The sequence below is a fragment of the Parasteatoda tepidariorum genome, chromosome 2 (assembly GCF_043381705.1).
Source record: "Parasteatoda tepidariorum isolate YZ-2023 chromosome 2, CAS_Ptep_4.0, whole genome shotgun sequence".
In the NCBI taxonomy this organism is placed as follows: Eukaryota; Metazoa; Arthropoda; class Arachnida; order Araneae; family Theridiidae; genus Parasteatoda; species Parasteatoda tepidariorum.
Genome location: NC_092205.1, coordinates 98,311,822 through 98,339,332, shown reverse-complemented (window position 1 = coordinate 98,339,332; position 27,511 = coordinate 98,311,822). Strand labels below are relative to the sequence as shown.

The window sequence follows — 27,511 nt, the reverse complement described above, 5'->3', positions numbered from 1 at the left end:
ACAATTTAAAAAGAATTAAGAACTTTAAGTTTATTCGACCGTTATTAAATTTTCAAATAAAAAGCAATAAATATTTATGGAAAATAATTTCTTGCATTAAATTATATTTGGATAAACGGTTTTTATAACTAATTACAAGAACCGCTTAATTCCATGATTAATTCAAGAACTAATAAAACTATAGATCCCATGGAATAAATTTTAAATTAACATAAAATCATCCAAACTTCAAACACTCTCCTCAATTTTTAGGACGATATTTTTTAGATTGCGGTAACCCTTAATATTTCGACAATCAAGAATCCAAAATGATTGGGGAAAAAAAAAGATGTATCTCTGCAGATGAAGTAGGATTTGTAACTACACCATCTGCAATACTTAAATAACATGTGTAAGGTCAAGATTTTAAACAATTTACCAGGTGAAATTCGGTCATTAGATCATAAGTTATTCACTTTTTCCTCTTTATTTTGAGTGCTATCCATAATTAATTTATATATTTCATTGAGTTAATAACGATCGCTGTTCTTGAGACACTAGTTTTAAAATGTGATTTGGTTTCTGTTAGGGGGAAAAAAATGCATTTGAAGTGATTCTCAATATTGCATGTTTTACTTACGCAACTTCATAAAATATAGCTACGGCCCTTAAACTATATTCCTAATCAGTATAAAATTCTCGTAAAGGCAAATAAGAAATTGGCATCCCTGATTCATTTGCTTTACTCAGTTTATCCAAAAAACACAATTTATGCTCAACAACTATCACATGGGGCATTAATATTTACCTGGTACTGGAAATCTCTCTCCATCGCCTGTTTTGCTCTTCTCTGAAACAAAGATTATCCATTTTAATTTTAAAAAAACTGAAACATAAGTTACAGGAAATTGAAAATTTAAAAAAAATAATAATTATAAGCTAACAGCCTTGGTGGCTCAGTGGATAGAGCGCTCCCTTTTAAACGAGGTGACTCTGGTTCGATCCCAGTAATGGCTGGTATTCGAATTCCGCACCCGGCTCGCACCGGCCACAATGCTGACGTGAAATATCTGCAGTTTTAGACGGATCATGGGTTGCAGTCCCCCTGCCACCATGCTAATCGTGAAAAGTTTTCGTTGTTTTCTACGCCATGTAACGCAAATGCGGGTGAGTTCCATCAAAAAGTTCTCCACGAAGGTATATTTCTCCCAATACTTGATCCAGGAGCTCCCTTGTCTTCTGGATAGGGTTCAAAATTACGAGACTACGGAGTTCGACTGTTCAACGACGCTTATAAAATTATGAGTTACGAATTTTAAATTAAAAGAAATAGTTGTGAGCCAGTCAAGCCAAGTTTGTTTTTACAACATAGCACCATTTGGCTGTATTGAAAAGTATTTTTTGAAAGATAAAAGTATTAAACAATAAAAAATTCGTCATCTTATATATTACTATAGACGACGGCGACGATGAACTAGTCGGCCTGCACGAACTCACCGCTTCGCGGTTCCACATTGCCCTTTACCTGATCGAACTCGCGACTCCGCGCTAGTCCCTGCTTACTTCGGCAGCATCTCTTTGAATCCCTGACATTAGTATTTTAAGTACAAATTGAGGGTTAAAAATAAAACCTTTTTTGTTTTTTCCTTTTTATCTGATAAAGAAGACACTGTCGAAAATTGAAACTTCTATCACGCTATTTAGTATGACTATCAATTAGTCTAATTGCTCTATAATTGCTCCGACAAACCTCAATATTTACGAACTACAGAATTTTATTTTTCTAACTTAATGGGAAGCCGGAAAATTATTGATGAGTGAGAGAGAATGGTGCCTTTGCCTTTTATATATACAAATAAAATGGTTAAAGCAATAAAAATTTATTTTGTTTTAAAAGAAAGTGAAATAATGTCCTCAAAAGTGGGTACCAAGATCTCTTTTATGAATGGTGTGTCGATACAATTATTAACACTTTTCCATTTCTATTAACGATATTTTTTTTAAAAATGTTAGGTTTAATTTCTTTTCATTTTAAAAAACATAAGAAATGTAAAAAAAAAAGTACGAAACTAACCCTAATAGTGCGGAGGTGTTCTTTTCTGGCAGTGTTTAGGAACAGTTTCTTGAATAACCATCTGCAGAAGTAGAAGACACTCTTAGGTGTGGGAATGATATTGAGTGGTGGTGGTACTGTCGCCCCATCTTCAAAAAAACTGAGCCATAATTTGCAGCGGGCGTATTTCCACTCCGTATCTGCCTGTTCCTGCAATTGATTGAAGAAAAATCTTTGAAAGTATGCTTTTAAAAGTATACTTAAAACGTATATATATAACTTAGGAAGTACGCTAAAAACGTTTTAAAACTATGCTTTGCACACCAGAACTTATAAATGAAGTTAAGTAATTAACGTAGAATATACAGGTTGTTCAAAAATTTGACTGACAAATTCAGAGGGGTGACAAAAAGCATAGAAAAATGGACAACTTTTATAGGAACATAAGGTCACAAACTACATTGAGAAGGTGAAAATCACATAAGGCATTAAAAGTAGACTTGGCAACCATTGCAAGTTAAGAAAAGGTCATTACGGTATCGGATTTAAGTAAGCATCCGCGACGGCAAATAATTCCGTTTTATTTTGTCATCAAATTATATANTATTTTATTGTCATAATATTATTGTATTGTATTTTATTATTTTATAAAATTGCTCAAATTAAATTAAATTCTTCATTTAGACATAAATGGTTTTTAAAGAAATGATACCCGGGAAAAATACACAAGAGCATTTAAATAATCTTAGTAATCAACATTAGTTATATATATATATATATATATTTATTCCCTCAGGGGACTGATCGTAAAGACACAGTTCCCAGTAGAACACTGAAGTCAAGCATCACTGGCTGCGGTCAGTAAGCGGGTGGGAGACCACTTTGATCAGCCTGCGTAGGGACCAAAAGTGCGCGGTATCGGTTCTCGATAAACTGTTTTACCGTAAGGTTCTTGACTTCGTTTGCCACCAGAGCAGGGAGAGCCATACCCTCTGCAGAGGATCAAAATCGCAATGCATGTCTTCGGATCACAATCAGGGATATTTTCTAGACCGTCACCAATAGCCCATTGTACAGCTCTGGTTCGACGTAAATAAAGTACCTACCTACCTTTTACAACATATATTTTAGAAGTTTCAAAAAATAAAAGGTTATAGTTTCGTAGTCATACTGGCATCCTAGACATGGCGACACATTTCGTTAAATGAGGAGAACATTCGTTCTTGAAAAAGAAACAACTATATGACATTAAAGAGTATTGTATTTGATTGGACCACTAAAAATGATGATGACATGCTCTTAATAAATCAATTGCGAGATCAAGAATTTTTAATTTTGTTTCGCTGTATTTGATAATCGTCTGCAAGAAAAAATATTAATTATTCTTTCCTCAGTTTTTTTAAATGATGAGAATTGGCGATGTTGATATGTGAGCTTGGCATGCATTTCACGTGCACTTACATGCCAACAGGCTCTTTCCATAGGGATAATGATTTTTTCTAAACTTACAACGGAGTATAAGAACGCATCCGGAAATCGTTCCTAAATTTGTATATATCATAAATATACTTTCTTTGTTGTCCACATTTATTTTCTAAGAAGCAAGAACACATTAATATTTACATTTATTTTAAATAAATAAAATGTCCGTTTAAAATAACTTAAAAATGCCTTTAAAAAGCAATAAAATTTACACTAATATTTTTGGAAAAAGGAAAGTACGTTTTGAGCTTACTTATGCTTTAGATTTAAATTTGAATGTTTAAAAAAATGCTTCAAGCTATATAGAAAGTACCAGGAAATACTCACATTTAGAGTTATTAATGCTATAATTAAAGTATTTCAACCCGGTAAACAAATTTAACTCATTTAAAGTTATTTATAAACAAAATAAATTTATAACGAAATGTTACGCATTTAACTAAGTAAAAATATTTAACCCACTAAAACAAATTACGAAACAAAATTAAAATTTAGAAATTGCTTGGAAATTTTTTTTCTTCAGTTTACTCGATTAAAATGAATGTACACATGAAAATTTTTTTCCTGTGAAATAGCTAAAATGCAAAGTGCATAATAAAGAATAAATAAATTTATAAGTAAAACTTGATAATTAAAAGTTTCGATTATTAAAGCATTCAATAAATTTAGTCAATTTTAATTAAGTTTGTCACCGTCTAAAATGTTTCAGCAGTGGCCAATGAATAAATAAATATTTTTTGACAAATAAGACTTAAAATATTTCATTGTTTTTAGCATAATATAGTATGAAATCGGGAGCTATGTCATTACTAATCGAAGCAGTTTTGTTGTATTTTATCATAAAATGACATTCTTTGACCTTCTTCTCTACTGTTTTCTTACGAAACTACATTTGACCTAACCGGTAGTTATTGTTATTACATTATAGTTATAACGATAATTATTGTTATTAAAATAATAATAATTCTTGTAAGTATTATTTTTTCACCATATATGAAATAATCCGAACTACAATGAAACTTGAAATTTTAGGAATCGCTTATTTAAAAATGATTTAAATCAAGTGCCTTATTATAAGGGCAACGAAAAGTTATTTTTGTTGAGACTTTATAATTTATCACAGAATAAAATTATTTGACCTGTTCAGAAGTTAATCGCAGTAAATAATAACATTTCACTGATTATTCTATTATTTAGTGTTTTTTGAAATTTTATGGTCTATGAAGAAACATAGATTTTAAATAGTTATTAAATGCAAAATTTGACTTTTCTAATTTTATTTATGTAGGGAAGAGTGGGGTCAGTTGTAACATTTTTTACTTAACTATTTTTAACTAACAAAAAATCCAATATATTATTAGTATTAATTGACAGACGAGTAAAGTAGACTATCCTCTACTAAAAAATAAATACCTTATTTTAAATGTTATTATATTAGTTATTAACAATTTTTGACAGTCGTGCACTTGTTACAATTGTCCCCACTTATTGTAACAGTTCATAAATTCAACTAAAACATAGTTAATTATACATATTATCATAGTTGTGATATATTTTTTTATTGATCAAAATAGTAGTGATATTTTAGGAGTAAAAATAATAATGAGCAGAGACCTAAAGGGTTAAACTTTTAACCTTAAGGGGTTGAAAATTTTAATTTATGCGGTGAAAGGTGACAAATAAAATAATGCACATGCAACATAATATAAATGATATAGGAAACTATTGGTGGTTCTTAAAGAGTTAAGTAATGGTTTGTAAACATACGATTATTTACTTTCAGCTGTTACAATCGTCCCTTTACTTATTATTACAATCGTACCCAAGACGCCATTTCAGCTGCATTTGTTAAAAACAATGCTAGTTAATTAACAAAACTAATCTTTTTTTTTGAAATGTTAATTAAGGTGTCCACTTACATATTTGGTTAATAATTTTTTTTCTTTAAACCAAATTACTTTGTTACAATATTCTAATGCCAAAAAAAAGACTTACGTAGTGTGAAAATATCTCTTGTGATGTAACTCTTTCAAAAGTACATAAAAATGGTTGCCAGCAGGGGTATAGATGTAGATTTATTAAATACACCTAGTGCGCCACCTAGGAACCAAATTTAGAACCCGACACTCGAAATTTTTGCTCTGTTACAATTGTTCCCTGTTATAATTGACCCCACTCTCCCCTACTATTTATTATGCACTTTGTATTTTAACTATTTAACAAGAAAAATGTTTTCATATGCAGATTTAATTTAATCTAGTTCACTAAGAGAAAAAAAAACTTTTCCAAGTTTTTCTAAATTTTAATTTGATTTTTTAAACTAAGTCACTCATTAATAAATCAGTTACGAGTCGTTTATGTAAAACTTAATATTAAAACCTGACCTATCTTGAATATTTCCCATAAAACAAAAATCCCGATTATTATAATTATTAATTTTAATGTTATTTGGAATTAATTTAAGTTTAATAATCAGTCATGTAAGAAATTTTTAAAACTAATTCATTTTTTAGTAGACCAATGTAGTGGGAAGTTTTTAGAAAAATATAACAGATTTATTACAATAATAGCAGTAGTACAAAAATTAGATATTCTATTGTGAAGATCATATCACAATTGTCCATGAATTACATAGTCTTAAATGCAATGATTTTTGAAACTTACCGATATAACCTGATAGGAGTGATTCATCATCGCGATGAGGAGATTGAGGAGGACCACCACGTTGATGACGCAGTAGGAACCAAACATCAACAGACCCCAGAATCTTGTGTAGCTCTGGATGCCGGACAATTCAAAGTTCTCCAATTCTATGAGTCCGAAGCTTGCCCAGAAGAGCGTCTGAGAACTCTCGAACAAGCTGCAACGAGAATCTATCTGAAGTGTTGATTTTTAATTGACACTTAAACGCAGCTCGATCGCACTTAAATCTCTCTTTAACTATTCCCTATTTAGTCTAACAGCTCAACATACTTAAAAATAAAAAAAAACTCAACTTAACCATACAAAAATGACAAGTTTTTTAAAAAATTAAAGAAATGAAGAACATAAACAAATCTTATTGTAGGTATGCATTTGAAGACAAGATGGGAAGAACGGTTTATGTTTGTTTTTTTGCAAAAATGATGATCGAAATTTAATCTGTTGCATTTTGAGGATTACTAAGTAGTGACAAATCAATAACGTGAAAAATTTATTTTCCTCGAGAGTTATTACAGAGTGAAATTGGGCAGTACTATGAAACCGTGATGCTCTAGGTCGCACAACGAACGAATTAAAGCTGTTTTTCGAAGGTTCCGTCGTAACATGGAAGGACGCTTTCCTGNTTTGCCCATTTTACAAATGCTTCTTGAAAGTTAAATGCACTTTCAGGGCCCTAAATATTAATCATTAACAAATATATATATCATATATTCTAGCCATTTTTGTTGATTGCTATGCTTCATCTCGTTTGATCACGTTTTTTTCATGAAGGCTAGCGTCATGGTTCTTCTTGCGAAAGCTAATTAGATTTTTTCTTCTTCTTGTTTGATCAAGTTTTTTTTATGGATGTTAGCGTCATGGTTTTTCGTGGAAGCTTTTTTTTTTAATGGAATTTAGTAAAATCCTTTAGCAAAAATGCGAAAATGCTTTGTTGAATTTTAGCATTTTTGAGGGGTCTTTTCGCATTTTGCGAAAAAAGCTGCCGTAGCGGAAACCCTGTGCTGAGAGCTTGCAACTATCTAAAGCCAGAACTGTCAACGCTTATTTTGAAAATGGCGCAAAACGTCAATGTGAAGAAAAGCCACAGTTTTGTGAAAAGGAAAAACGTTCGAGGTCTAATTTTTTAATATTCAAGAACTTACTCCAATGCTGCCTTACCTGGGCTTATAAAAATTAGCAAAAACTGAAAATAAGGCAGTGATTTTGATTATTTTCGTCTAAGTGAAAAAATGTCGCCAAGTTGGCGATTTTTAAAAAAATTCAATAACTCTTAAAATATTTTTAAGTTATTAGTCTGTTTTAAATCCCAGATAATTCTTCAAGGCAAGATTATCTATATAGTTTAAAATCATCGTATTGTTTCAAGTGCAAGGCACTTAAAACTATGGCTGTTTTATTTTCCTTGGCGACAGAGCTTCGAAGAACAACCTTAATTGAAACATTTTTAATCCACATATCAGCAGTCTGTGTATCTACATGAAATGATAGAATCGTACTTGGAAAATCTCCTCCAGTTGAGGCAGGCTCCCTGTTGGACGGAAGGCGAATCCTGATTGGTTAAACAGACTTGCTTCTCCATGTCTGCGTAATACCAGAGCAGTTGATTCATTCCACAGGCAAAAGCAAACAAGACCAGTGTGTAGAAGAAGAAGAATTTTATGATGTCGATCACCATCCTCCCTAGGCACACTTGAAGTGGACCCAGGTAAGGATTCACCGAAAATATGTACACCAGCTTTAGAGAGCTGTTGAAAGAAAAAAGAGAGAAACTGTATAAGAACCTTATCCAATCTAAAAACGTAACAGCAAATCACACATTTATTCAGTCACTGTGGAAGTACCTCAAGAATGGGGAGGGGCTCTCCCCCCTCCCTGTATATATATGTTACCGGCAAAGTATGAAACGCTCACATTGTATAGAATGCCGGATGTATTTAGGCAAAGTATGAAATGTGAGAAGCATTACATACTTTCCTTAGGCATTGTATAAAATGCCTAGGCATTCTATAGAATGCCAAATGCTATTTAGGCAAAGTATGAAATAAACGTCCTAATGAGTTTATTATGTAAATGATGTGCATGTTACTGTGTATGACCGAAATCGGTGGTTGTTGACTTTCATCGGTGAATGCTGACAATCACATAGTCGCTTTGGTGAATGTCCGAAATATTTATTGCATCCGATTTTATAATAATTTATTCGTGGATATAATTACATTTATTCGATATTTTAATACTTACTGACGATAGATTAGAAGAAACATCAGTGTTTGGAGTATCGGGCAAATATATACCGAGCAATGGCACTTGACTTTAAAAAAACACCAGTGTAGGGTATACCGGGCAAATGTATACCGGGCAGTGGCACTGAACCTTAAAAAAACATCAGTGTAGGGTATACCGGGCAGTGGCACTTCACCTTAAAAAAACATCAGTGTAGGATATACCGGACAAATGTATATCGGGCAATGGCGCTTAACCAGAACTAGTATGACTAGACCTTTGGTAAATGTCCGAAATATATACTAGGTCTAGTGCCACTGCCCGATATACATTTGCCCGGTATATCCTACACTGGTGTTTTTTTTAAGGTGAAGTGCCACTGCCCGGTATACCCTACACTGATGTTTTTTTAAGGTTCAGTGCCACTGCCCGGTATACCCTACACTGATGTNCTATAAAAAGATGCTCACTATGTCAGTATAGAACGGTTACAATTTTATGTCTGAAAATTAAGTGTTAAAGAGTATCTGTGCGGTACATGATGGAGCCGTTTACTGCTCTATGTTGTGGAAATTATGGAGTAAGAGTGGACAGCATGACAGTGACCGAGAAAGGCAAATTAGAACAGGATGCATTTCCAAGCTGTATGGAGGAACGGTGAGGAACTCGTGTCATTAACTAAAGGGTCGGCATTTATATTCAAGATTCATCTATGAAACAACTGATTTCTGAACATCTAGATAAACTGATGTGATAAGAGAAAGGAGAAATAGAAGGCTAATGGATCGATTAAATTATTCCATTATTAAGCTGAATTTTTACCATGAATCTGTCGTCGAAGTCGCAGATAAATTTGGATTTATAAAGATAGTGCTACAGAAATTCTGCAGTCCGGCATATGCTTAATGTTGTTCAATTCGCTTATTTATTATTTTCAGTGGTTCATATCCATTTTTATATCAAGGTATCTAATACGCAGTTCCTTTCCATATAATTAGACACGCACTATAGGATTCCATGTAAAATTTTAATTATTATGTGATACTATACAGCTGTATTGTTTTCACTCGGATGAAACCGGTTCGCATTTGTTTACGCTTTAGTATCAATTGGTTGAATTTATATTTTCTATCGCCTAATTTAACCCATTGATTCTCGAACTTAAACAAGTGCTAACCGGTTTCAGTCATGTAAAAACAATAAAGCTGTATAGTATCACCTGATAATTAAGATTTTACATAGAATCTTATAGTGCGCCTAATAATATGGCCAGAGGACTGTATAAACAAGGTGTAAGGCCTGGAGTTAGTACCTGAAAATATTGGCAGCGGCGAAGAGTCCTTCAGCGATGAGGATCGGATCCCAAGCATCCCACTCCTCCCGAGGCAGATGAGCGGTGCCCGTGTTCAGCGTCATCTCTTTCCTCATCTGAAAAACCACAAACAGAATCATCTAAAAACACACTTTATTTTTGCAATTGTGAAAAACAGTATGAGGGGGGATATTAAAGGTGGTTAAATTCATAAATATATTAAACGTTAAGGAGCAATTTATATATTATCGATATACTTGTACTGTCAAAAAGTCAGATTTGACAAGTGAAAATCGTTATTGCTTCTTCAACTTTAACCGGATGAACTTGAAATTTCAAACCAACTTTATTGCCATTTTTTTTCCTGTCAAACAGATTTTTAAAATACATTTTTTGTTTTGGTAAATTTTAAAGAAAATCGTTTAAATATTTTTTTTTTCAAAAAATAAAATGTTCAAAAACATTTTACAACAAAATGTTGAAAATTTCAGTTTTTAAAACTGCGACATTTTTTAATATATTTAAAATAGGCGTTAAAGAATATCAAAAAAGCCCTCTTTATGGTTATTTCTCTAAGCTCTTTCGCCAAGAAAAGTAAAAAATAAAGCCAATTTTTGATTTCAAGCTATCAATATTATCTTGCCGGAAATTATAAATATTTTAAGAAAATCCAACTTCATTTTAAATATTCGAAATTGGCGTTTGATTACTTATCATATTTTATGAGCAAAGCTACTGCAGTCAGTAAGAAACTTCAAATGATTTTTTTAATTTCCAAATAACGGTGGATTTCTTTAAAAATGGAATAATATGCTAGATGTATTTTTTCAGTAAACAGGGCGATACCCGTTATAGGACGTTATTTTATCTGACGAAAAAGACTTCTTAAAAACTGCCAACTGCATTAAGAGGGAACAACACAGAAAAATTTTCAAAAAATTAAAAGCAATATTTCATTTTTCGATAGTTTATCCTTTTTGTACCAAAATATTGAATTGTAGTAATACTTCCCATTATACGTAAACTAAACGTTAAGTTTTGGAAAATTAGTAAAGTCAATACGTTTTATAAGTATTTGTTTATTTTTTGGGTAACCAATTTTTGCTATAATTTTACGTTTCAACTAAAGTAAATTTTTGACGTATTGTTGACGTAAATACTGTGTAAAAGTAACGTATTCAATTAACCTAGTAAAAAATTACAGATAGCAAGATAAATTTGTTTACGTAATTTACGTAAATTTTCCGTTTTTTGCATAAACCTTTTTTCTACAATTCGACATTTGATCTTACATATATTTTTGACGTACTATTGACGTAAATAACATGTGAAAATAACGTATTCTTTAGCACCTTGTAAAAAGTGGTTGGTTCTCAAAATAAACGAATTTGTTTACGTAACATAGTTTACGTAAATTTTCCATTTTCTAATTATTTTTTGCTATAATTCAATGTTTCAGTTTTACGTAAATTTTACAAATTCTGAGTAAATTTTAAAATGTGTATTTTTGAAGTCAAATTGATAGTTCTCTGATACATGCGTTTAAACACAATTTTCTCAAAACTAATGTTTGAGCCGTGATGGCTCAGGGAATAGAGCTTTCGCCTTTCAATGAGGTGAACCGGGTTCGAATCCCGGCGATAGCTAGTCTATAAGAATTCGCATCTGGCTTGCGCCGACCACAGTGCTGACGTGAATTATCCGCAGTGGTAGACGGATCATGGGTTAGAGTCCCCTTGCTGTCAGGCTAACCGTGGGAGGTTCTCGCGGTCTTCCTCTCCATGTAATGCAAATGCGGATTAGTTCCACCAAAAAGTCCTCCACGAAAGCAAATTTCTTCCACTACTTAATCTAGGAGTGTCTTTGTCTTCTGGATTGGGTTCAAAATGACAAGGCTACGGAGTTGAACATTAGTAATCGTAAACCCATAAAATTGGGTCGGCTGTTCAACGACGATTGTAAAGAAAAAAAACTAATTTTTGTCTTTCTAGTACAATTTTCAAACGATTTACTTCAAATTTTGACACAATGTACGTAATATAGTTTTCGCTGCAAAAAAAGAAGGATTTTTTTTAATTAGTAGGATTTTTTTTGAATATTCACCGAAAATGTTAATTATTTTATGCATATTCGAATTTGTTTTCAAAACGATACTGCTTTGGGAGAAAAAAATGTTTTAAAAAATTCCTACGTGCAACGAAACCTTCATTCAACATTAATTCAAAAATATGAAAACAGAATCAAATTTGAAGAATTTTTTCTCAATTTATGAATATAGTTATGAATAATTTAAGTATAAGTTATGGATAGTTTAAAAAATAAGTTACATACGTTATTGTGAATGACCGAAATCGGTGGTTGTTGACTTTCACCATGTTGACAATCACATAGCCGCTTTGGTAAATGTCCGAAATATATACAAGGTCTAGTTAAGTACCACTGCCCGGTATACCCTACACTAAAGTTTTTTTAAGGTTCAGTGCCCGGTGTACATTTTGCCCGTCGAACACTGATGTTTCTCTTAATCTATACTAAGCAGACATTAAAATTATTAATATAAAATCTGATATAACAAATATTTCATACATTCACCGAAGCGACTATGTGATTGTTGACATTCACCTGGGAAAGTCGACATTCTCTTGATTTCGGCCATTCACGGTAACATATACATTAACATATACATTAATTAATTAAATAAATTTAATTTCTTACATTTTTGTATTTGTCACATTATAAAATGAAGATTAAAATAAGTTTAATTAAGATAAAAAAAATGCATTAAGTTTATCACAATCGTTGCAAAATTAATGAAAAATTCTTCTTTTTTAGGTTTCTACTGTATTGTCCCCCCATTTAAAGGGTAAAAATAATTAGAATAGATAAAGATAAAAGAAGAAATGAGTGACCTGGAAGTAGACGACAATTCGGAGTGCAATTGTGGCGACATACAGTGAGTTAGTTATGAAGTCAATAATATTCCACATGTCGCCGACATATTCCACGAGTCCCAGTTCCCACAGTTGCTTAATTTCACTCCAAATCAGACCTGCGGGAGGAAAATTCAGAAAGTTTATCAAATCCTGCAATTTCAGAATAAGAATTATTTATTTGAAATTATGAATCAATTTCAGGAAATAAAAACGTAAGTATTTTTTATATCCAATCTTAATGCTTTGAAATATATTTAAAATATAAATTCTGCAACACTTAACCGGGTGCGCAGTCTATAGAGTATGGAATTTTTATCTCCATTTTCTGTAATTCTGTAAAATATTTTTATAACTGTAGGTAATCCTGTAATTTGTGCCATCATGAAATTTTAATTGAATGAAGTATAGAAGCATGGTGGAAATAGAGCGTTCGCCTTACTATGAGATGAACCGGGTTCGAATCCCAGCGATGGCTGGTCGGTGCAAATTCTGCATCCGGCTTGTACCGACCACAGTACTGACTCAAAAATATCCTCAGTGGTAGACGACAGATCATGAGTTAGAGTCCCCTTGCCATCAGGCTAACCGTGGGAGGTTTTTATGGTTTTCCTCTGCATGTGAAGCAAATGTGGGTTAGTTCAATCGAAAAGTCGTAAATGAATTCGAATTTCTCCTAATACTTGATCCAGGAGTTTTGGATTGGGTTCAAAATTACAAGGCTATGGGGTTGAACATTAGTAGTCCTAAATCCTAAAAATTGGATCGGTTCTTCAAAGATTGTTATAAAATAAAATTATTATTAATACTAAATACTTGAATTTACTATAAGTTATTGATAATTTTTTGATGGTTATTTCTAAATAGGAATTTGCTAGGGGTAACATTTTGATTTGAAAAAACAAATTGAAAACGAGGCACCCTAGTGCCCTATCTAAGAGCTCCCGATTCTATACTATAACCTTTATATGAAATATGTTAATTTAAAAGGAGATAATATCTCACCTATGACCCATGCCAGGATGAGCCACTCAACAAAGCTTGGCGGAGCTCCTCTTTTTGTTGTGACTCCTCCGGTATTCTTCATTTTCTTTTTCATCTCATCTGTTCCGAACAAATCAACTATGACATTCTCGATACGCTGGGAAGCGAGAATCAGCAGAACTTCTCCCCGATTGAAGTAAAAAAAAAATAAAAACAGGAAAAACAGAAAGAAAAGAAAGAGAGAGAAAAAAGAACGTTAAGCCTTACAAAATATTTAATAAAAAACGCAACTGTAATCTGTTTCTATGAACAATTATAAACATCAATCATGTTAAAAAAAATTCAATATAACCAAATTTATATTTGATGAGCTTAGTGCATGAAGACTTCCGTTTTTAGTGAATTTGAGTAAATTAATTTTAAAGTTTATAAGTTGACAAAGGGAAAAAAGAATATGCTTTAATTTTATTTCTAAGGCTACTCGTCGATTGTTGGTTTTAAGAGGCCCTTCAAATCTTCTTCCACTCCAAAAACATTCAAAGATTGTTACTTTGTAACTTCGTCCACTGAGAATAGTGAAATTTAAATAACTTGGAAAAATCAATGAATGTATGTTTAATTAAAAAAGGCTAAAGTAAAATCTTTCTCTTTTTTTTAATATCGCCAAAAATGTTCTTCCACTTAGCTCGACAAATGGCCAATAATTTTTTTTTTTTTTTTCAAAATAGAAAAAAGGTGATCAACGATATGATCTATATTATTAAAAATATATGATTTATATTATTAAAAAAAAACTCTTAAAAATATAACATTTTTTCAAAATAAATTTAGATTCTCATGGAAATTTAAAAATAAAATTAAGTTAAATAAATAAAAGTTTGTAATGTGTTGGCGACTGCTCTCCCGAATTGTCGCCAACACAAACATGGACCCTCCTGTAACCAATAGATACAAATTTCTATTGATATGATGGTGCATTGTCAAAAATATCGATATTTAAAGATATATGGCTATTCTTTTCCAATTTAACTAATTCCTATTATTTTTAAATTAGTCAATATTTTCTGTATCCACATAAAATTAACGACACTCAAAATAATATCGTATTCGATAATTATCTTTATGTATAGTATTCAAGATATTATTTTTTTAATATGTTATGTTATCAATAACAATCGCGATATTATCATCATTCGATAATTATAGATTTCAATGATTATCACGATGCAGCCGTATTCGTTATGAGTGTTATTGTTAATGATCACAGTATTGTAGTATTTATCGTAACAATCACGATATTGTATTATCGTAATCCGATGACCTGTGTTAACCAGAACCTAGTGTTGGCAAAGTAACCAAACCCTATAACCGATAAGTACCCTAAAAAATTTTTTTTTCAACTTTTGCGCTTTATTAAAGCACCAATAAAACTTTTTTTAACTTTTAAACTCAATGAATCATATGACCTATACTCTTTTATGCTGACTTCAGTCTTTGCCTAATACACTTAAGCAATTTGAACTGATGATGGTTTAGCCACTTGCGCAAGAATGAAATTGGTAGCCTGTTAACCCTCTAAACTCGAGTGGTGGGTCTCACTTGAACGCTTAAATTTTTACATCTTAATGTTTGGCAACCAATTTAATCTCTAGCTTTCGGGTTTTATATGGTAAAAATAAATAAAATTTTTACTCATTGGCAAAACGGGTCTTGATTTGGATTTGATGGCGTCCACACACTTTTCAACTGTGTTCAAGAGAAACAGTAAAAAGTGCGCATGCGTTGCTATGGCGACCGCTGCTGTTTTTCTTTTTCTTTTCACTGGCAGGCATTTTTAATGTGTTTACATAATAATAATTTTAAGTATTTTGATATTCTTTTTTAGTATTAACGTATCATTACTGTCTTGACGGTGATTTAAATATAACTATGAATGCTGAAGAAAGAAAAGTATTTTGTGACGTCTTGAAACACGTACATAGGCAGGATATGAATATCAAGTCCGACGACAAACATCAATGGAGACAGTTTTTTGCAACCCATGATTTGAAATGTTGTGGCGTTTAATTGAGTCAATCCAGAAAGAAAAAGCATTTGATCCATGGGTAACCAGTGATCGTACGCAACTTTTTCTTTCTTTTAATCGTTTAGTCGTTGCATTTATTTTATTAACGGTTGGAGGAACTACGAATGCAAAAATTGTTCCACACACGTTTGTTGTTCTGAAACATTTTTTAATAAATGTAACTGCATAACTTCTGCTACATATACGTGCAGATTCATTGAACTGTAACCTAAAATTATAGCTCAATGAACATCAGAATGGAGACAACACTTACAGAGAAAAGTGACGTAGGATGCAGAGTTGCAGATGAACTTGATGAAGGGCCTCTTCAATGTTCTTCCTGGGGTGGAGTATGGAGCCACGATGTAGCACAGGGAATAGAAAGGGAAGAGGAGACCTATTCTGATGATTTCCAGGCACTGCAAGAGGATGTTCTTCCGGCGAAATCCGGGCAGTCCCTCGTACCAGATAGATGCCAGAAGCTGTTGCACATTCGGATGAGCACAGAACTATACAAAAAAAAGTTAATGTTGTTTTTATTAAAATATTCGAGTCAGAAGTGCGATAGAATTACAAGACAGTTTAATTACAAATGATTTTGCAACTCTTCACAGCCATTTGATTTAAACGGAAGAAATTTTTTCCCGTTTAAGTACATCTCCATTGCGCAATCTCCAACAGGTCAGTAACCACTTTGAGCAAGCGCAGTGTAAATCTCATGAAACAATAAGACTTACTTATTGTTTCATGACTTATTGTTTCCAACTTGCGTCGGAATGAAGCTGCTGTAAATACAAGTTTTTATCTTACCTCCTAAATAAGTAATGGAAAAATAATTATGAAAAAGCATTAGTTAAGTATCTTTTCTCGTTTATCATAAAATGACATAAACAGGACAGAATGGTCTAAACATGAATAAATAAAAAAATGTGACAGAAACGCATTTTAACGAATAAAAAGATCTAAGATAAATGATATGGAATAGTTCATGTTTTTACACAAATGCACAATATGAGAATAATTTCATAACACTAACATAAATTTAAATTTTATCGTTGTTAAATCATTTTTAGTGGAATAAAGTAAGAAAAAAAAACTTATGTTTACTATCCGAACAGAATTTTCTTTCCTTCGTTTTCCTCATAAAAAACATAATCTTCATTTTATATAATAGTACAGAAGGAAATAAAAATATAACAGCGACACTAACTGGTAACCGTAGTGTCAACTTTTCAACCAACAGTATCAACTAACTGTCTTCATTTGGTGTTACTAGAAGCGTAGATGCTGGACAAGAACGTTGTAGGAGAAATTTTAAGAAAATGGTCATGATGACGTCAAAATGAATCACCCTTAAGTACTATTGTTCATGCTTGTACAAAAGAAAAATGGTTAAAGGGAAAGTTTAAAATTTCACTTTGCAAACCAGCTTCCTTTCCCGACCACCATTTTCTTGGCAAAAATCGATGGTCAAGGTCATTTCCAATGCTTAAGAAATTTAGAGGCCACTTTAAAAAATATAGGAAAAGTAATCCATAAATGCAAAATATAGAATTGGTAGAATGTGGGTTTAATGGCAGAAAATACAATCAAAAGACATCCCAATAAACATAGACATATATATATATATATATANAATGTATTTGGCACTTTAAAGAAATATTGGAAAAGTAATCCATAAATGCAAAATATGGAATTGGCAGAATGTGGGTTTAATGGCAGAAAATACAATAAAAAGACATCCCAATAAACATATATATATATCTCATATATATATATATATATATATCTCAGTCGTGCTGTTACGCTTTAAGAATTTATACTATAGCACATTTCTAATAAGTTTAACGAATTACATGTCATTTATTTGGATGCAAATTTATTTTAATGACTTAGTATTTACTAAAAAGATGTAATTTTTTTATTGAAAAAAAGTTGTTATATGGATTTGAATGATTGTTTTGAATCCATTTTCTTGGCAAGAATCGACGGTCCAGGTCATCTCCCATGCTTAAAGAAATTTAGAAGTCACTTTAAAGAAATATTGGAAAAGTAATCCATAAATGCAAAATATGGAATTGGCAGAATGTGGGTTTAATGGCAGAAAATACAATAAAAAGACATCCCAATAAACATATATATATATCTCATATATATATATATATATATATCTCAGTCGTGCTGTTACGCTTTAAGAATTTATACTATAGCACATTTCTAATAAGTTTAACGAATTACATGTCATTTATTTGGATGCAAATTTATTTTAATGACTTAGTATTTACTAAAAAGATGTAATTTTTTTATTGAAAAAAAGTTGTTATATGGATTTGAATGATTGTTTTGAATTCTTAGAATTTTGTGCATTTGCAATGTACCGAAGTTATAGCTCGTTCACCAGGAGTTGGCACTTGGCTCCGCCTTCATCACGTGGTATGCGACGATACTATTTCGCTATTTTTGGGAGAAGGCTGTGAGCAATCGTGAACAATGTTGCTGTTTGGCGATCGTTTGGCAAAAATATTTATTTCACAAACTTTATGTGCATTTTTTTAACATGATTTTTTAACATATTTGATGATATTTTACACTATTTTTTATGATATTTCTTTCTTTTGAGTGAATAGTTTGTCCTTTATGAGACATTTCGCTGGGAGAACAACAGTTTTTAAATTTAAACTATATTTAATTAGCTAGTGTAACAAAAGGTATATTAGCAGATGATAAAGCAAAGTAAGTGAAAAAGAATTCACTTTCTGTGTTTGGCGCAAATTAAGGGTTGTCTCAATTTCAACAACGGAGATGTTTTTCCTCTCACTCCCCCGCTCTGAAATGAACTCTGCGTCCGAGGAGGTGGAGCCAAGTCTCAACTCCTGGTGAACGAACTATAGTAGCGAGCGAAACGAACTTGGTTTGCGAAGCAAACCATATAAGATTGCGCAGCAATTTTCTGGGGTTGGCGAGCGTTAGCGAGCAGGGGGCTCAGCCCACTTGTTTATATTTATTTTGTTCGCAAATGTAATACATTTAGGTTAAGTGGCAGTTATGGTAATGATATAAAGATCACAGTTGGGAAAGCAAAGCATCTTTTCCTTCTAAAAAAGGTTTAATTTCGTTTATTATGCATAATCTTATAGAATACAGTAGTTATTACAGAATTTATCTTTTATTGACCTATGCCTTTTCTTTGAATATAATGAATTCTGAAATACCGTTATTCTTTCATCGATCATCAACTCTGCAACATCGTACCAAACTTGCAAATTTACTCTTATAAAAGCAGTTTCACTTTTTTTTAAAAAATGTGTCTACTATTTCGCTCCCACGAGAACTCCTCCAGACGTCAGGCTAGCCTTGGTAGTTACTATAGTTACGAATAAAAGTCACTTCGAAATGGGAAATGGGATTAACAGTTTTGCATTGGTTAAGATAGGAACAGTCTTGCTATAACTTCAATTTCCTCCCCCATCAGAAATAGTTTTACTCTTGTGTCCATGGCAATAGGCATCCTCAGATATATTCAGTCGAAAGGAGTTCTCGTGAAAGCTGGTCAGTAAGTATGGAAAAAGGTTTACTTTTTTCTGTTTATGTTTGATGGCAAGCTTGAGTCTGCTCAGACGCATTCTGATGTCTCCCGCTGGTTTCAAGGCGGCACCCGAAGAGGGATCGTAGTTGAGGAGCACTTCCAGCTCGTAGGAACTTCTGGTGTGATCCAGGAGAGATGTCACAAACTCTTGGCACTGCTTGCGTAGTTCCTGTCACAAATATAACACTCTTTAAAATAAAATACTTAAATAGTTCGCTAGATTCAATGTGAAAAATTGTGTGTACTTTAAGCACTCGCTGTGAGAACTAGGAAAAATACCATTGAAGTGAAGAAGGTGTTAAGTGATACTTTAGTTACTTTCAGTATAGAAAATTTTGTAACAATAAGGCAGCTTCATTATAAAACAGCATTTTTAAAAGTAACCATGCCGTTCAGAGTAGCAATGACCCAATTTTGGAATTTCGACTACTAATGTTCAACTCTGTAGCCTTGTTATTTTGAACCTGATCCAAAAGACCAGGGAACTCCTGGATCAAGTATTGGGAGAAAATGGCCTTCCTGGAGGACTTTTTGATACAACTAACCCACATTTGCGTTATATGGAAAGAAAACCATGAAAATCTCCTACGGATTGCCCGACAGCAAAAGGACTGTAACCCATGATCCTTTAACCACTGCGGATATTTTTACGTCAGCACTGGGGTCGGTATGAGCCGGGTGCTGAATTCGTTTCGTTCAGTCATCGCTGGGATTCAAACCTGGTTCACCTCATTGGAAGGTGAATGCTCTCGCCTGAACCACCGCGGCTCCCTACTAATAATGTTGATGCGTATTATGTATGTTGATGTTTATATTTAATATTATTAAAAATGTATTTGGCAGATTACAAATATAGAAAATTTAACACTAAATGAAAAATAAATGAAATAAAAACAAATTTAACACTAATTGCCAATCAGTGTTATCCAATTAGTTACTGAATAACACTAATCACACTAACTAACAAGGTTCCAGTCAGTAATTGTGGAGTCCAATGACTAATATTCCAATTAGTAATTGGAATATTTATTGCGGAAAAGAGCAACACATTAACTTTAAAGCTATTTTACTCAAACACCACTCAGAAGCGACTCTGCTAGGACTTCATACGTAATATAGTACTTTTTTTTAATAGAAATCTTTTTTTTTGAGAACACCTTTATTTCAAACGTTATAAAAAATTTCTAAAATGCACTTAGATTTCCCAAAATTGATTCTCTTCTTGATCGTTTTGTGCAATGCAGGGAAATATTTTAAAAAGCCGATAATGTAGTGAAAGTATAAGAAAATTATCTACATTATGACCACGTGATTGAAGGTATTAATGAGTGGAGGCAAGAGCAGGGTACCTGCGCACCTGGAAAGTCATGAATTTCGGTATTGAGCAAAATGTGTCATTAAAATGTCATGATTTTTAACTATTTTTTTAAAAAAAATCATGGAAAATCATAGATTTAGGTCCACGAAAAATCTAATTTTTTAAATAGAACTATCCCCTCTTCTCCATTTCATGGTGTTCCGAATATCTGAATTAGTAACAAAATTCCCACTCACAGTCTTATTTTATTAACATATAAAATGTTTTTATCATGTTCTTTAAAAAAATTATGGTGTGATTTCAAAAAAATGAAAAAAAAAAACATCATTTATCTTTATCTAGAATTATCTTTTAAATTTCTGTGATTTCAAAATTTGTGTTATTATTTAATTTTTCTCTATTTTGTCAATTTAAAATTCTAGCTGAAGGAAGCCAGTCTTAGGCGATTTTTTTAAATTCCGAAATGAGAACAGAAAATTCGGAAGTATTTCTTTCCTTTCCAATGAACAAGAAAAGTATCTTTAACATAGGATTCTGCAGAAGAAAAAAGGTATTTGCTTTTGTATTTTTTTTTCCAGTTATTTTATTGCTTCAACTCTTTCTTTACTCTGTTTTCTTAAATTTAAAATCCATAAATCTGAAGATGCAGAGTATGACAGTTTTGGTTATACCTATCATTTCAATGAATGTTATTATAAGGCTTTTTTTTAAATTCATTGTTGTATTTATGTCGGAGAAAATAGAAATAAATAGAATGAAAATTCTGGAATTAGTCATGAATTTGTAAATCTAAAATGTATCAGATACATTGCAAGATGCAGGAGTAAAAAAAAAAAATTTTCAAATGATACCAAGCAATTCAATGCAAGTAGATGCCTTGCAGTTAAAAATAGAGTTGTGTCAATAGTTGAACTCCGACTACTTCCGGGACGTCGAATTTTCTAAGACGCCGAATTCAATTTTGAATATTATTCGAAAGAGAGTATTAATCAATGTAAATTATAGCTATTCCTGTAACACTTCTTTTCCCGATAATGCGTTCCTAGTATTAATTAACATAGAACAATATTGACAATATTATTTAGGGAATAATAATTTCAACTTATATATTTCTATCTTTTTATGTGCATATATAAATTAATACTTAAAATATTAATCATAATTAATGACTGATAATAATATTGTTTTGATTGAATACCAATTACAAATTGTGTATTTCTACGTTTTATATAAGATTAGAATAAAAAGCATTTTACTTAAATTTGCATTTAATTATTAATATAATGAAAATTTAAATTGTTAATAATTATTAATTATTTATGTTAATAACAGTTTTAATTGAATAATAATTTTTATTTTCGTATTTCTTTTTTTATGTATGATTATAATAAAAGGTGCAGTTGAATTTTAAATTATTTAAAACGTAACTATTTTTAAATTATTTAAAATTATATTTAATTATTGAACATTTAAATTATTAATAATTATAAATTATTTCTGTTACTAACATTTTTTATTGAATAATTTTTAATTTTGTATTTTTTTCATGTATGATATTATTTTTTTATGTTTTATGTATGATAATAATCAAAGGTAGTTACATTTTAAATTTTTTCAAAATTACATTTTAGATAATAGCATAAACATTTTAAATTATAGTAATTTTCCTTACTAAAAAAATTTGTGCGTATTTTAATTTATTAAGTGTAATTATTTAAATTTGTGACAAGTTCTTAGTTAAATAATTGACCTGATATCTATTCAAGTAATATTTTTGGATTTCATAATGACAGTCTAAATAATTTTCATCAGGTCATAAACTTCTATTTTACTTTTAACAAACCTCCTAATATTTCCGACTTCTACAGCATGTGTTCGACTCCACAGATTCGAAAGAAAAAGATACTTTATAATTTTTATTTTTTAAATGAAAGTAATTAGTTTTTAATAATTTATTTTCCAACAATTCTCGGATATTAACGTTCGATGTTCTCTCTTTATCCCTTGATTCTTCTATATTTTGCAGCAAAGCCGTTGTTCATCTTGTTTAGATTCAATGAAATAGTAACAGGGGGGAGGAGTAACAAAAAGCGTGGCATCCCACATTTTGGTTAAAATAAAAATAGTAGAGCGCCGATTATCCGAACTACTCGGGACCGAACGTCATTCGGATAATGAAAAGTTCGGATGATTGGAAGGTTGTATAAAATCTAGTTTAAATTATTATTATTTATACACTAACTTGCCTTCACACTTTTTCCAGGTTTAGGACTGGCAGTACTATCTAAAATAGCTCTGTTTTAAAAAAAAAATTCAAATTTTAAATATTTTTATTTATTTTTTTTAAAACTTTTTTTTTCATTTTGAATATTTTTAATCATATTTCAACTTTTTAAATTATTTTTTGTCAATTACTGATTTAACCACATTTTTCTTTATTTTCATTACAAAAGAAATCCAGCAAAGACTTTTGTTTCAAAGAAGATGCTCTTTTTTGAGCAGCCATATCCCTTATTCTTTTAAATAAATCAACTGAACTGGATCAACATCATTTTGGCGTTCTATTCAATTCATTGCAATATCGAATGAATTGCATGCTTCTATATGAGAAGGTCCACTATTTTGAACTTGATCACCTACGTCTTCCTCTTCGTCTGTGGAGTTCCGATTTTCATTCAAAATTTTAGCAACTATTTCATCATCATTTGAAATACCGGGACATTTTCAGTGTCTCGACACCAGTCTTCTATTTCGTCTGCTGCATAACCTGGCATCTTTTCATCCGAATGATCTAATTTTTCAGAAATTTAGAAAAATTTTTGATAAGTTAAAAAGTATTCTAAACTTTGAAAAAAAAAAAAATTCGGACACATTTCGGATAATTGGACGTTCGGATAATAAGGGTTCGGATAATCGGCGCTCAACTGTATTTAAAAACAGCAGATTAAACATATTTATATATTTTTTTTTTTCATTAAAAAAGTATATATTTAATCATTATAATTTTTATGTTCCCATATGCAATTAATAACTTAGTTAAAAGTTTTTTTTAAAAAAAAATTGAAATATCTGGGTTTTTTTTTATAATACTAGCACAAGTTTATATATTTTAGCGTGACATGATATATGGGGTGTAGGGTTGCGGTTAAGTGTGACACTTTGAGACAAATTGTTGGAAAGGGGTTTGAAAATATTGAAAAAAAATGTTACAACATTTATGGACAGCGCTTATATAATAAGAACCTTTTATTAAAAAATACAATTTTGGTAGACCTCAATTGATCCGAACCGTAACGGTCGGAATTCTCATATTTTTAGAGATTCACTGTTAAAAAAATTCAATTATTAATTAAATAATAATACACAATTAATTCATTAAAGTTCGTGGAAATCATATCATTTGAAAAGAATCTAACTTACAGTTTCTGGCCGTATTATTAGACGCACTATAAGATTCTATGTAAAATCATAATTATCAGGTGATACTTTATACAGCTGTATTGTTTTTACGCGGCTGAAACCGGTTTGCACTTGTTTACGTTCGTGTATCCAATTGGTTAACATTGTAATGCAATACGTTAAAAACAAATACAAATAGGAAGTATATAAAAAATGTCCTAAATAAATAGCCACTACATATATCTTTCAATATAACAGTATGGCGTATAAACTCGTGCTAAATATTAAAACACTACAGTGAGTATAATAATTTGGTCTAATTACTATAATATGCTAATATAATACCTGATATAATAAATATTCTATATTTATATAATATATCGTATAGTTTATCCTATCGTTGAATTTATATTATCTATCGCCTAATTTAACCCATTGATTCTCGAACTTAAACAAGTGCAAACCGGTTTCAGTCGGGTAAAAACAATGAAGCTGTAAATTATCACCTGATAATTATGATTTTACATAGAATTTTAGAGTGCGTAGAACAATATGGCCAGGAACTGTACAGAAGGAGAACCTTTTGTAAGAATATACAATTTTGGTAGATCTGGATTGACCCGATCCGTAGCAGTCGGAGTCCTCATATTTTTGGAGATCCACTGTTGAAAATTTTTTTTAAATTAAATAATAATACATAATTATTTCATTAAAGTTCGTGGAAGTCTTATCATTTAAAAGGAATCTGGAGGATGGAAACGACGGTCTTTAGGTCTGAACTTATATCCGTTGACAACCAATGGATTTGTCCCAGCCGGCGTTTCTGGTATTTCGAATGTTTTACTGAGGCTATTTTTAAGACGCCACATCTTATTGATGACGGAACACACTTATCCCTTTGACGTCACGAGGAATTATTTTGTTTCTTTGTGTATATATTTTCTTTATCATAAAAACGTATGATTTCTTTAACTCTTCTTCTCTTGAAAATAAGAGAACGCAAAATATCACATTTATGTCTCTCAAACGGGAACTATATTTATTTTCGCTTTCTCAGAAGAGAATATGTTATTTCTAATAGGTTGTTAATTAGCTTAGTTGATTTCGGTAGGATATTTAGGTATAAAAATACATTTTCCGCACGTAAAGCCTTTATTCTTTTACCTCAGCAGCAAGTTTTTAATGAATCAGACCGAAATCATTTAGTAGAAAGCTTTTATTCCCGATAAAAAGAGCTTAAGATACAAATTGTGTTATTAATTGACCACAGTTTACAATTTGAATGCATTTATTTTAACATACTTGCAAAGCAAAAGAAAATTATGACCTAACATGTAAAGGTGTAGGGAAACCCACCCAATAATTTTCCAATGCCTCAAAACTTTTCAATATCATTTATATTTTTCTAACCCACCCCACCAAAAAATTAACATTATTAGATAGTTAATGTATAATTTTACGAAATAATTGATATGAATATTTTTGCATATTTATTCCTTGAAATTGAAAATATGCGTCATTGTCTTTTTCAAACACTTATTAAGAAATAAATATTTCCCACCAGCATTTTTATTTTAAAAACGTTGAAATCGAGACTTGTCATTCTTTCTACAAGAGAAGTATTTAAATATTGTCGATACAAGTTATTATCTCTTTCTTAAATACATGAAATTACTCTTAAATTTTTATGATATTTTTTATGCACTTTCCCCCCCCCTTAAAAAGTGTCTTTATTTCATGCTACGCTTATACTAATAAAGTGAAACCTGTGTAAGTTGACCACTGGTCAACTTAATAGCGGGGATGAATAAGCGTGTTTCCTAGATCATGTTATTTTTAAATATTCCGTATTATTCATACATTTCTTATGCATAATCAAAGTAAAAATATTCAAAATAAAATATGCTGATAAAATAAATGTTTTAGTAAATTTTTTTCTCCACAGCTTTTGAATTTTATTTAGAGAATACCTCATGGATGAATAATTATTATTTAATGAAAAAATAGTTGCAAAAAAATGCTTACAATTTTAATAACTTTCGAAAAACTAAGAATTTTGAACTCTCGTTAAAGTTATAATTCGAAATGGTTCTATCAGCCCATCGAATTTAACTCGATAGTTGCATTTCAGCTGACAATATATGGATCAACATGTTTTTTCTTTCTTTTTAACTTCAAATTTAACTGTTAACACTTCTCAAACTAATAATCAAATCGTTTCTTTTTTTCTTTTTTTTTAAATTTCATTGAATTTCTTGTACATTTTCCTACATACCTTCGTAATTTTTAGTTTCTAAGTTTTATAGATTTTAAGCATCAAATGTAACGTAACGAATTGAGAAAAAAATTCGTAAAACAGAAACTTAAATTTGCTATAACTTTCAAGCAAATTAAAATTTCTGAAAAAAAAAACTCTGTTTTGAGCTCATAAGCAATTATGGTCCTTCCAGCATGTCAAATAGTTATAGTTTCATTCCTGCGGTCTGTAGAGCGGCCCGTATGATATTTTTTTCTACAAGTTCAACAGTTAATAATTCTCCAACTAATTATCAGATGATAATTTTCTTATTCCAACTTAAACACGGTACACTTTATAACCGTCGCTAAACTGCCGATCCAATTTTTGGGTTTACGACTGATAATGTTCAACTACGTAGCCTTGTAATTTTGAACCCAGTCCAGAAGACAAGGGAACAAGTATTGGGAAAAATTTGCATCCGTGGAGGACTTTTTGATGGAACTAACCCGCATTTGAGTTACATGGCGAGGAAGACCACGAGAACCTCCCACGGTTTGTCTGACGGCAGGGGACTCTAAGCCATTACCCGTCTACCACTGCGAATATTTCACGTTAGCACTGTGGTCAGCGCAAGTCGGATGTGGAATTCGTATCGACCAGCCATCGCCGGGAATCGAACCCGGAACACCTNGACGCCATTTCAGCTTCATTTGTTAAAAACAATGCTAGTTAATTAGCAAAACTAATCTTTTTTTTAATTGAAATGTTAATTAAGGTGTCCATTTACATATTCGGTTACTAATTTCTATTTGTTTAAACAAAATTACTTTGTTACAATATAATATTCTAATACCAAAAAAAGTACTTGCGTGGCGTGAAAATATCTTTTGTGATGTAACTCTTTCAAAAGTACATAAAAATGGTTGCCATCAGGGGTGTACATGTAGATTTATTAAATACACCTTGTGTGCCACCTAGGAACCAAATCTAGAACCCGACACTCGAAATTTTTGCTCTGTTACAATCGTACCCTGTTACAATTGACCCACCTCTCCCCTATACTTTACTAAACGCCTTTTTATATCTTTTTATAACCGTCGCTAAACTGCCGATCCAATTTTTGGGTTTACGACTGCTAATGTTCAACTACGTAGCCTTGTAATTTTGAACCCAATCCAGAAGACAAGGGAACAAGTATTGGGAAAAATTTGCATCCGTGGAGGACTTTTTGATGGAAC

At 31.4% G+C, this 27,511-nt stretch overlaps 1 protein-coding gene and 1 long non-coding RNA gene across 2 annotated transcripts in view; one reads left to right on the top strand and one right to left on the bottom strand.

Moving 5' to 3' along the window:
• Positions 1–27,511, bottom strand: part of LOC107445755 (transient receptor potential-gamma protein-like) — a 93,516-nt gene that overhangs the window by 15,779 nt on the left and 50,226 nt on the right. Inside the window, exons 5-13 of the mRNA XM_021145790.3 lie at positions 19,307–19,486; positions 16,006–16,240; positions 13,688–13,846; positions 12,662–12,801; positions 9,753–9,868; positions 7,714–7,962; positions 6,179–6,374; positions 2,054–2,242; positions 788–829 (exon numbers count right to left, since the gene is read on the bottom strand). Coding sequence (XP_021001449.2) covers positions 788–829; positions 2,054–2,242; positions 6,179–6,374; positions 7,714–7,962; positions 9,753–9,868; positions 12,662–12,801; positions 13,688–13,846; positions 16,006–16,240; positions 19,307–19,486 — 1,506 coding nt within the window. The remainder of the gene's footprint in view (positions 1–787; positions 830–2,053; positions 2,243–6,178; positions 6,375–7,713; positions 7,963–9,752; positions 9,869–12,661; positions 12,802–13,687; positions 13,847–16,005; positions 16,241–19,306; positions 19,487–27,511) is intronic.
• Positions 1–27,511, top strand: part of LOC139425033 (uncharacterized) — a 48,860-nt gene that overhangs the window by 13,912 nt on the left and 7,437 nt on the right. Inside the window, exons 2-3 of the long non-coding RNA XR_011636223.1 lie at positions 12,585–12,897; positions 21,058–21,185. This is a non-coding gene — a long non-coding RNA (uncharacterized lncRNA). The remainder of the gene's footprint in view (positions 1–12,584; positions 12,898–21,057; positions 21,186–27,511) is intronic.